The following is a 12,444-nucleotide window of genomic DNA, read 5'->3' on the forward strand; positions in this document are numbered from 1 at the left end:
AAGTCTGTTGCTATGTGTTTGCTTCTGGTGGCATACTGTAGTGTAGGTTTCTTTTGTGGGAGTCAGTGATTCTTTGTTGAGCTCAGGACTTGCTGAATGCTGTTCTCATTAAGCTACTTCTGTTGGAAAATATAGATGTGGTTATTGGAGATGGTTAATGGCCCACGAAGAAACCTGAGTGCTATGAGAAGCTGTAACAAAACGTGAAGCATGTGTTGTGCATGTGTATTTTGAAAGCAGCATCTGTGGTAGATAGGTTTTCTTAATGGTTAGATTGTTACATCAGGCAGAATTAGCTGCAGAATTGTTATGGGGTAAATTGTCAGGTTAGGCTGATGTTAAATGCTGTCCAAGTCTGGAAATAGTTTCAGTGTTACCAGGTTGAAGTTAGTTTTCCATCCAACCTCTGCCCTCTTTGGGATAAATAGGCAACAGCTCATGGTATTAGTTTAGCTGGGTTCAGTAACCCGTTGTATTTGCTTTGGTAGTGGTTCTGAAGGATAATGAAAAAATCATCTGGTTATTTCAATAGAGGCTTGGTGTCAGGTGAACGTATCCCTGGCTCATCTGATTCCATCTGGTTCAGAACTGGCCTTGCTGTGAGTAATTTATTGATACTGCACTTCATAGCAGTGTGAAAAACTAAGTACAGGGGGAGCTGGAGGCTGGGGGAGCAGAAAACCTTCCCATCTTATAACAATTAAATAATGAAAATACAGGGTACCTATACTGTTTGCCGGTATATGATTTTATTTTCCATTCTTTTCCTTGAATTGTTGAAACTTAGGAGGGCAAACCTGTAGGTTTTGTGTAGTTCCACAAGTTAAAAGCAGGCTGCAGCTGGGAACCGCTTGCTCTTTACAGTACTCCTCTAAAGTAGGATGAGGAAGAGCATCAGCTGTGCTGTTAGCCCAGTGCAGGGGGAAAGGTAAGGTCCATCCTCTGGACCCCCATTCTTACAATCCCTTTGCTGATACTGCCTGTTTGAATTGAAACTTTTAGTATTCATCTTCCACCACATCTAGGCTATCTTTCCAGCATCTTGGCTGGGATCTGAGGGAAAGGATACTCATTAGTTTAAATATCCAAACTTTTATGTGCACAAACAAACTACTTTGTAGTTTTCAAAGGTTTTGCATAATTTTCTAGCTCAGCAAATGATTTTTCTCTCTGAGTTATCCTCAAGAATTATCTCTGTCTACAACTGACTGACAACACTAATCTTGATGGGTGAGATCCCTGCTTGGAACAGAGTACAATGAGAGTCATGGGAATATGGTAATTGAAAACTGCTCTGACGATAGGATATGGTTGCCTATTATAATCTATTTATTTATTTTTAAAAAATCCCAAAAAACCAGAGTCACCCTAACAAGATGCATCACTCTTAGTTACTGTGTTGCCATTATGAATGTGTGTAGCACTGCATGAAAGATTGAAATCCAAGTTTGCCTTCATGGGCAACGTTTTTTTAAGTGTACAGACCCTGGTTAAGAGCAGAGCTTAGACACTGTCTTATCTACAGTAACTGAAAAGATCCAAATTAAAATTTCAGCTCACCAAAATCCAGTTGTTGGTGAGCTAAAATCATGGCTTCTAACAGCATTGGACTCAGCTTCTGCTTATGATGGCCTCTTCATGATTCAGATGTCTGTGACAGATTTTATTTTTTGAGCAAATACAATGAAGAATAGTAAATTTACTTGTCTGTGCAGCTATAGAGTGTTATTAAAACCATTGCAATTCGTCTGCTGCTGTGCTATAAAACTGTAGCTTTTTCCATGGTTGTCAAGTATTGTGTAGAAAGCAGAACAGGAGGAGCCCAGAAGGACACAGCATGGCCTTTTGTAGAATTAACACTTTAATCTAATGAATTTTCTTTATTAATTGCTTATTGAGTTATTAAGCAATCACTAAGAAAGTTAGAAAGGTGATTTTCTACTTCAGTTTTAAGTGATAAAATAATGTGTTTTCAGAATCAGGGGATTGTACGAGGCTAAATTTATTGAATTGAAATATTTGGCCCTTCAGAAGAATATTAGGAAGTCGGAATAGTTGCTTTTTGAAAGAAAGAAAACATTGAAATAGAAATTGTATGTTAATTGATGTATTCTCCTATTTTACAAAGATGACCTTTGTCAAGGAAACGATTGTGGTCTGTCTTACTAATAACATTAATGAATCTTAATTAGATATTTACATAAAAGTCCCATTTTTGATACCAGCAGGTCTTTAGTATAGGTCTGAGAAGAAAGATGTCATGTCTTAATAAAACAGACTCTTTTAAAATTTCCTTTCAAAGTTTCCTTGAAACATTAAGAGCAGACTGTGTTGGTTTCTTTTAATGTGTGGTTTTGGCATTAAATGATTATTATTTTGTTTGTTAATGCTTTTTCCCCTCTATACCCCCAAGAACATTCTTGGTATTTTCCTTCTGGTCAAGGGATTGCTTAGCTCAGACAAAGGCTTTGCTTCAAAACAAATAACTGTTTAAGACGGTCAATTGAGGTGCTATTTTCAAAATGTCATTTAAATCAAGACTTGAAAATGTATAATTGAGTGAAACTATTTGTAATGCGGAACATAAACAATGACAAAATAAAGCATTTATATTCCATAAGACAAGCATTCAGTGAGCTGTTGACATATGCTTATTTTCTTTAATTTATTAGAGAAATTGAATATAGAAAAAGTTTTGTGTCTTGGTAACTCCAAAGACTAGAAGTTAATCTTATAGCAATAACGATTCTTATCTCAACACAGATCAACACAATGCTATGTCAGCACATTATGTGAAATTTACCTACTCTTCTACCACTAAATTTCAGCTATTACATTAACTGTTAAATACTTCTTGGATTTTTCTTAAATAAATTGTAGCCAGCTTCACTCACTGAAACATATTTTTTTTAAAAAGTAATATCAATAAAAATATAAGACTCAGTTAAGAGTATATTACAAACTTTGTTACATGTCTAGGTTTTGTTTTTAATAAATCTTATTTGTTGGAAATAGCATTTTCCTCTGTGTACTTTTGAACCTACTTTGTTTTTAATGCAAATGCCCTGCCTGGTATCCCCCTTCCCTGTCCTGATATCATGACAAGCTTGCCTACAGGCATGCTTTTTAATACTATTTGGCCAGTAGTTCACGAGTCTGTGAAATCACGGGTGGATTTCAAGTTACCCTTTTTTTCTTTAATTTATTATTGTAATATGCTTTCCAGGAAACTGGTGTGTGTAGAATCATGGATGCAGTAATTTTCAGAGTTGATCTTCATTTTGCAAAACTGTTATTCATATTGCATGATAGCCAAAAGTATTAATCAGGAAATGGTGTCATTTCTAATATTTTACATATGACTGGTCTTATTATAATTGGCTGCTGTGTGGTAAACCTAGTATGCCTAAACCCCATGAAATGCCTCTGTAGTGATCATCATGGTGTGGCCTATGGGGAAGTGAGGGAAATGCAGCATCATAAGTGAGTTTTCATCTTCGCAATTTCTGGGGCTTGAATCATACTGATTTTGGTAGGCTGGAAAATGGCCAATGCAGCCAGTGGGAGATAAAAATTAATGCTTGTGTGTGTGAGAACATTCTGTCCTGGGAGATATTACAGTTGCAATGATAGTGTAGAACAGAGCCTGTGGAAGAGAGCTTGCTCTACATTTTGCTTTAAGTTTCCAGGGGTCTTTGTAAGGAGGAGAGGTAGAGGAGGAAATAGCACTACTGTTGAAGCTTGGAGAGCTGTGAAAAAAAAGACTTTGTTTGTATTGAGAAACACTGTGCATTGGATTTTTATAAAAGAAGGAAAAACTGTATTAAATTGTAATGGGCCTGAATCTTCACAGGCCTTAAAATGGTGCTGATTTCTCAGGTCCTTGTGTTTATTCACTTCCTGATGGCTGGGCACTACCTGCTGTCTGTTCTTTCAGCAAAGCACCACAGACTTGTAGATTACAGCAGAGCACTGGTGAAGTCATTGTACCCTACAGACAGCTAAAACACTAGAGAGTGCCTTGATAGTAATGTCCATTATTTGCTAAATTAGCAGTTTCTTTTAGTTGATCAGTTTTTCAGGACAGGAAGAATAATATGTTTGATTATATAGACTTCCTTTTTCTTTGCTAATTCTGGGCTATCCTTTTATAATTCTGCAATAAACAATCTTTACTCAATTCTTCCATTTTCTGATTTTATCTTGGAGGATTTGTGGATGTCAGGTGTATCAACAAGTCCATCAAGGAAGGGAGATCAAGAGAAGCAGTTTCTGTACAGAATCAGATGTTGCAAAGGGCAAGAGGTGTGGTCAAAAATTCTTCACTAACTTGGCAAATTCAGTATTCCAGAGGAGTCCTGGCACTCCTGTGGGGAGGGGCAGCCATTAAAAATCTTCAGAATATGAATGCAGGCAAAGACTGTGTCCTACCAGAATAACAGGAGGAGTTTAGGTGGGCAGAGTCAGTCCTAAACCTGGAACTGCTCTAGGGAATTTCAGTCCAAACTACAGCCTGCTTTTATGGGGGCAGTAGCATTTGCTGCTTGGCACTTCAAGTTATTAAGAGAAGGGTGACACTTTGCCCACTAATGATGTCCAAGAGGCTCCTTTCAAGAGTAATTTTGATTAAAGTTTTTTGGTTTTGCTTTTTTTTTTTTTTAAACCCTCTCTTTAACTTTTTTTTTTTAATCTATAGAGAAACAGATTACTGAAACTGGAACTAAGTCCTCTATTAGCAGGTATACAGGTCAACATTAACCGCTGTTTTTCAGGTCCTTACTTTTCTTTATTTTCCCTTATATTTTCCTAGGAGTAATATTTTACTGAAAATACCTGTCCCCTGTAGATCTTTCAGGGAAGTAATATAAAATGTTTTGCTTTGTTTTTTCATGAAAATAATGAAAAAAATATTTTTGTTCTGCAAAATAACTGTGGGTAGGGAAACAATATGGTGGGGAAGAACTTCTGTTGTTACTAGAAAAATGTTTAAAATTACAGCCAGTATAAGATTCTGCTGGGTGTCTGTGTAAAGGGTAACTGAGAAAGGTTGTGCTGGCTTGTGCTCTAACTTGTAGTAGAAGTGAGTCTATGGTTCACATGACACAAACTAAGCTGCATCTGATTGTGTTCTAAAAACAGTGTGCCCTCATGAGTGTTTTCCTACAATAAATTCACTGAATCACAGAATGGCTGAGTAGGAAGGGACCTGTGGAGGTCATCTGGGCCACCTAGAGCCACTTGTCCAGGAACTGCCTTTTTAGTTTCAGAAAAAGGAGGGAGAATATGCTGCTGTACAACCATAAAAGCCATTTGGCTTTTCTTACCCTCCCACCTTCCATCAGGTGAGCAGGTTTGGGTGCAGAGACAAGGTGTTGTCAGTGCCCTCATGCCAGTTTGCAGTTGTAGCACTAGAAATCAAGAACTGTGCTCTTGTCCTGGTTGAAGAAATGCAACTAAAGGTAATTTGACTTAAAACCAAACGAGGCTTTTAGCAGCTAATTAAAATAGTCATTTTATTTAAGCCTGATATGGAGCTGAGAGTCAGAGTGGAAAAGGACCTCAGTTTTGCCTCTTTGCATGAAAAACATACCTACTTTTGTGCTTTAAAAACCCATTAGGCTACATAAGCAGGCAGATCTGTGAAAGTGTCAACAATGTCTTATTTAACCTTGGATTTTCTTTTAATGCTTAATTATACCTAGCATTAAAGTATTCCTGTGAAAACGAAAATGTGCAGTCATTACTTCATACTTCTCTAATAGTTTTCATTGTGGTGGGCTGTCCTTGGCAAGCATCCAGATCCCTGTCCTCAGCAAAAGGGAGGGGAAATAGGGTAAAATAACTTGTTTGAGATAAATATGGAGAGATCACTCAACCATTGCTATCATAGTCAAAACAGTCTTGATGAAGAAAATTAATTTATTGCAATTTAAAATAGAAGTGGATTATGAGAAACAAAGACAAAATTTCTAGTGTCTTCCCGTTCCTCCCACCCTTTTTTTTTTGCAGGCTCAACTTCACTTGTTTATTTCCAGTTCCTCTTCTTCCTCGCTATACCTTTACATACTTTTCTTCTCTTTTTAGGAGGGGCAAGAAGCACAGCATAATTCTGAGGACCCAGCTCTCTGTGAGAGTCCATGCCTGCATTGGTAAGTTAAGTTCCACATGTCTGAAAGAGAACAAATAAGCAGAATCGATTTCCAAGAAGCAAATCTGGGGAGTATGAATCAGACTTGGCTGTGTTCCAAATTGACAGTAATGGCCAATAAATTGATTTTATTTTTTTGTTTGTTGCATGCTGAAATTAGGTTGTATTAACTACACTACCCTTAAAGCATGTTAAATATCACAGGGAACTATAGCATTTGACAGTGATGTCAGATGGTTGGGTGGTTCTTTGAAGAACCTCAATTATCTATCTTGTCACAGCCTTTGTGTGCACCTGAAAAAGACTGTGTTCTGGATTGCAAATGGGATCTGAAGAATTGTTGGCTGACAGCTAACTGCTATATTTTAATAGCATATTAAGTTTATTACTTCACATCTTGCAGATCTTGGCCATGTATTTGTCATTATCACAGTGTCAGTGTCTTAAAAACCCTGGTTAAAACAATGTTGTCACAAGGAAAAGTCTAATGAAAGTCAAAACGTGCGTGTCAAAAGAGCTTTAAGGTTCCATGAAAGGAGGCTGATGGTCTCGGATGGCGTTAATATGTTCTCCAGCATTCTACAGAGCAGAATGTTTGAGTGTCAGTGGCAAAGCTAATGCTCATGTCCCCGTGACAGTATGACAGATTCTATGGGAGGCTGGTTTAAAACAAAAAAATTAAAAATCCTGTATGTCTATGCCATATTTGTTTTAAGCTTCTCCATAGTAGATTCAACAGTGTAATATGTTTAATTTGTTGGTCTTCCTTCAAGATATCATAGCTGAAGCCTTGAAATATAGATATCTTCCTTAAAAGGAAGAGGAGGAAGTCAAAGTTTTGTGCCATTTCTGCAGTGTCTTTTGGAGGATTCAGGCTTTAAATACAGCTAAACATTTTCCCCTGCCCCCAGGATATGTTATGAGATGGCATTTCTAAGAATTTGAACTGAGTATAAGCAACCTACAGAATTCCACAAATACCTCTCATTGAGAACAATCTCTAGGCTGCCTTGTGCAGGAACAGTTTCTCCTCTACTACCATTGACTTGAGGAAGAACAGTAGAGCAAGCATACGTGTTAAGTGTTAGAAAAGGAACAGAAATGATGCAAAGTCTAAACTGATTTTATAAATGTGAGTGAAATTAAGAACAGCTTGGAGAAGATTGTTCTTGTTAGGTCTGGAAGTATATTTGGCAAAACAGACCAGTACAGCAAGACAAGATTTGATAAGTTTCCCGGATTGAGGTTTTATAAAAAGAATTTTCATGTAATTTTTTTTTTCTCCAGAGTGCAGCCATCGAGGAATTGGAGCACATAAGGTTCTGAGCTTCAACGTGTGGTTGCATTGTTGTTATCTGTTTTCATTCAAGCTTACTGTGGGCAATTAGCCATATTACTGTGCATGTATCTTAATTGTTCCTGTATGAGAGTGTAGTCTCTTGTCAGGTGCTGTTGCTCCCTGGTGGCAGTGATGTACGGAGAAAGCCAGACTGCAAAACTTGAGTCCAGATTTCAAACTCTTAGAGAAGAGGTGTGTTTGGATATGGGCTTTTGGCTTGATTCATTACAGTCAGAAAAGCCAAATGCAAGTTCTGGTTCTAATTTCCATCCCCCCTGCTGAAGTTTAGATTTTTGGGGTAAGTTTTTGTTTCAGCCCCTAGCTTGATGTAATGTAGCTTCTTTTCTCTTATTTTCTTTTTCATTTTTGCATATCGAGTTTGTCTTATTTTTTGGTATGGGATAGTTTGAGAGAGTCAGGGAACATTCTGTGTTTCTTACTACTGGCACTGTTTGCAGAGTTGTGCCTGGTACAGAATAAGAGGGTTATTTCACTGGCACAGTGGGTACTAATGTGTGTGTGTGTGCACATCAGCTGCCTGTTAACATCTCTTTGGAAATGCAAGCATTAGGTTTAGATGTTAAAAGATATATTACATATTTGGAGTAGAGGCCAGGAGCTAGAGGATTCTGAGATGGTGTTACAGGGAGTAAAACCGTCATGCTTTGTGAGTTTTCTTTCAGTCTTCACAGTCTCCATGGAAAGCATTGTGATTAGTAATGCAAACTGCCCAACTGACCAGCTAGGGCTGCTTTCTCAGAAGGCGTGGTTTGTTATGTAGTGACCTTTCTGCAGAGCCTCCTGTCATCTTTGTATTCAGTTTTACTTTGTTCTTAAGAGCTGATAGGTGTAAAGAAATAGCTCTCCTGCCATAAACTCTCCCATTTTGAAGTTGGATCAATATGTTTTTCCTTCTACCTAACTCATTGTACTTCTAAATTGTGGGAAACAACAGAAGTGTTTATGTTCAGATGTCCAGATAAAGTTTTCCATCGTAAGTGACTTCAAATCTCTGGAGAATTCATTGGGTTTCAGTGTCAGAGGATGTATTGACTACAGCTACTCCTACTGATATTTTTGAGACCTGGGAAGATTTTGCAAGTCCCATGTCAAGTGCAGTAAGGTTTTTGGCTTCAAGCAGAGCAGGGAAGGAATAATACTTAATAACTTGAGTGCAGAAATTGTGGTATTTTCTACCCTGTTAAATCAGAGTTCCTTTTAAGTACCTTAATTTAATGCATTAATACTTTCTCTTTTTTTTTAAACTTTCAATTTGAGTTCTTTTCTTATGTACATACTAAGGACTTTCAGCATAAAGGAATAAATTTTCTTTTAAATATTACTCTATTCTCCCATTTTGGCTTTATCCTGATTAAATTATCAGGATTAATTAATAGCTAATACTTTTAAGTGGTTTTAATACAAACTTCAATATTTATAATGTTTCTTTATATCAAAAGAACATTGCTGAAACCATTTCTGTTCAGAGAACAAAACTAATTGAAAATTATAGATGTAATTTTTGTAGTTGTTGATGTCCAAAGATCTTAGTGGAGGAATCATAGAATAGAGAGGGTTGGAAAGAACCTTAAATGTCATCTAGTTCTGACTCCCTGCTGTGGGCAGTGATGCCACCCACTAGAACAGCTTGCTAAGGCCCCATCCAAGCTGGCCTCCAACACTTCCAGCGATGGGGCATCTACAGCTTCTCTGAGCATCCCATTCCAGTGTCTCACCACTCTCACAGTAAAGAATTTCTTCCTAACTTCTAATTTAAATCTGCCTTCTCTCAGTTAAAAAACATTGCCTTTTGTCCTATCACTAGCCACCCATATAAAAAGTCGCTCTTCTTTTTTAAAAGACCCCTTTGATTACTGCAAGGTTGCTATAAGGTCTCCTTGAAGCCTTGTCTTCTCCAGGCTGAAGAGTCCTTGTTCCCTCAGCCTTCACAGGAGAGGTGACCAGAGGGCTGGAGCATCTTCGTGCCCTTCAGACCTGTTCTACCAGGTCCATGTCCTTCCTGTGCTGGGGACCCCAGAGCTGGATGCAGTGCTCCAGTTGGGGTCTCAAAAGGGCAGAATAGATGGGCAGAATCCCCTCACTCACCCTTCTGGCCACATTTTTGATGCAGCCCAGAACACGATTGGCCTTTCTGGACTCTGAGTGCTCCTTAAATCAGATAGTGTCAACTGTAGGGTTTTTTTCCCACAAGCTTTCAAATTTGACCTTTTATTCAAATCCCATTTATAATGAGTTACTGCCCTTGTGGGAAAAGTATTTTTAGTATTTTTGGCAGCCATACGACTTTGTATTTAGTTGTGTCTTAACATTATTTTAGTTTGTATATATTTAACAATTACAGGGCTCAGCTGAAGCCTTGATAAAGTCTAATGTAAATGAAAATATAACTATAGAGAGTGAGCACCAACAATGTCAAAAGTTTTAGCCCCTGAAACTAAATGGAAAGTTGTAGTCAGAGCAACATTATGACAGTGAAGTTTTAAAGATCTTTACCAGCTCCACTTTTCCTGCAGAAGATCTCGGTTTAACCATTAGGTCCTTGGTTGGCCAGCTCTGTTTGTGGCTCCTGCTTAATTTTTTTAATGTTTTTTGCATTGCTTCATAGTTTTTTTCTCAAAATCTGGTGTGATCTCTGAGAGAAAAGGCACCATTTGCTCTTATATATCTGGATGCTGTATTTAGCCCAAGAGAGCCCCCATGTCCTCTTCTAAACTGCTTATTCCTGTGATGTTAAATCACGAGTGTTGCAATCAATGCTGACATTGATGTCTGGACAGGGATCCATGACTTAAAATGATTCTGCCAAAAGAAGTTTGGTATAAGCTTCAGTTGTTAATACAATGTAATACAAGAAGAATGCAAATAACAAAAGCTGATGTGATTCTGAGTGAATGTATTGACCTGGGATTACTTAGAGTACTGTGGCTTGGAAGGTCAGCAAATGTTGCAAGGAGCATTTTAAATTTTACTACCTTTTTGTGTCAGTTTATTATTAAAAAATCCCCCAAAACCCCAAGCCAAATAAACAAACAAAGACAACTAGTTGGTTATTTAAATACTTCTGCTCTGTAAAATTACATTTTTCGTATGGTTATATCACTCTTCTATATTTGTGCAAAGTTTTCTTTTATCTGCCAATAGATTTAAAATAATTTGCATAGATATTTGTGTATATTGCATTTCATAACTTGATCCAGTTAGGGCCCTAAACAGAGTGCAAGCATATTCTTGCAAGAGTCTTGCAAAATGTATAATATAGCTTTGGTATAAGTTGTTATAACCATTTTATAATCCTGTTCTATTGGCTCTTGCATGTGCGTAGATGCAGAGTTACCTCCACAGTGGATTATTCCCAACTCTGGGACACCAGTGCAGCTGTGCTGCACAGCGGCTCTTTCTAGCTCCTGCTATCAGGGCATCTGTATTAACCAGCAGTGTTAGCACCAATAACCCAGCCTTTCCGCAGAGCTCTTGGGATTATCTTTTTGCTATCCCCTTGCTCTTAATATCATTTATGAAATGCAGCCATAAATATTTTCTTGAGCCTTTATTGTTCTGGGATACCTGAGGGAAGCTGTAAGCTGGTTGTAACCAGGGGGCTAGTAGAAGCCAGCTGTTTTTATTTGTCCTCTAATAGCTGAACTATGCACCTAGTCCTTTTTTCTATGTACAGTTTTCCCTTCTGTTTTCCATTATGTGGACTTGTTGCATGTGTTAGAGCAGATATGATTAGATACTACAACTATTTCTGCATCTATTGAACCTTCTGGTAGGACTTGGGCCTCAAGCACGTGGAGGGACAAGTTCTTCCCCAGTGGAACCACTGTGCTTTCACAAAGACAAAATCTTGTCTTGAGTCTGTAACTTTACCTGGCCCTTTGTGCAGAGAAGTTGAGATACATGGACTGAAAGGGGGAAAAAACGTGGTTTTTCCACGTAAGAGCATTGAAGTGTTGAAAAGTCAGTGCTGTTACGGTTAAGGGAATGTGAAACCATGTTGCATTTCATTCTCTGAGAGCAAAGTTAAGTTTGAGCCTACAACTCATGTTCTTGGTACTGTCTCACATGAGATGCTTCTCCCTGCATATATCATTACCTCGTTTCATCTTTCTGGAATTTGTGCATTTGCTGAGTGCTGGAGTAGGTTTTTCATGGCCATGGACAACGTGAAGTTCCTCTACCTCACACTTTAAAACCTTGGTGCTTTGTTTTTTCAAAAGAACTTAATGGATTTTAAAATAAATAGCTTTCTTTTGATAAGGGAGTTTCTGAATGCACTAAGAAAAAGAGTCTTACTAAAAAGCTTTCCTAAAGGAAGCTTAATTGTAGGACTATGAGCTGTTCATTTGGGCAAGTAGTGATACATTCCAAAGAAAGAGAGGAACTTTGGGTTGTTTGAAGGACATTTTATAGTTTTATGTTCAGTGCTAGGCATTCCTAATAGAAAACATTTTCAGTCTGAGAGAGGGAACATGTGGAGAGCATTAGCAGTTCAGTAAAACGTGCAACCAATTCGGATTTAATTTAAAGGGAACAAAAGAGGTGCCTTGAGAATTTGTCGGAAGCGCTGTGGTTTTGCCTTCTTTGCACTGATGGTAACAGGAGAGAGAGAGAGGTGAGTTGAAATTACTTTATCGAATATCTTCTTAGCATAATTGGGACCAAAAAGACTGTGATTAATGGATTTAATGGTGCTACACAGGGATCTTGCATGCATTATGGATTTGTAATCGTGATACGCTTCCTATGACTCTTTCTGTAACTTGGTAAAAGTCCTGACTTAAATGAAGATAATAAACAACATACTTATTAGATGTAAACTGACATCACACAAATTGAAAAAACCTGAAAAGGAATGCCAGAAGTCAGGGGGAGTTTCTTAAGGGCTAGGCTTTTTTTAATAGAATAATTTGAGTTCTAGTTAAGGCATTGCACA

The 12,444-nt window shown here is 37.8% G+C and overlaps 1 protein-coding gene across 4 annotated transcripts in view; it reads left to right on the forward strand.

Annotated features, from left to right (window-relative positions):
- Positions 1-12,444, forward strand: part of FHOD3 (formin homology 2 domain containing 3) — a 374,768-nt gene that overhangs the window by 48,141 nt on the left and 314,183 nt on the right. For all 4 annotated transcript variants that reach the window (XM_053946675.1, XM_053946685.1, XM_053946696.1 and 1 more), the window contains exon 3: positions 6,085-6,149. In XM_053946675.1, coding sequence (XP_053802650.1) covers positions 6,085-6,149 — 65 coding nt within the window. The remainder of the gene's footprint in view (positions 1-6,084; positions 6,150-12,444) is intronic.

The sequence above is a fragment of the Vidua chalybeata genome, chromosome 1 (genome assembly GCF_026979565.1).
Source record: "Vidua chalybeata isolate OUT-0048 chromosome 1, bVidCha1 merged haplotype, whole genome shotgun sequence".
Classification (NCBI taxonomy): domain Eukaryota; kingdom Metazoa; phylum Chordata; class Aves; order Passeriformes; family Viduidae; genus Vidua; species Vidua chalybeata.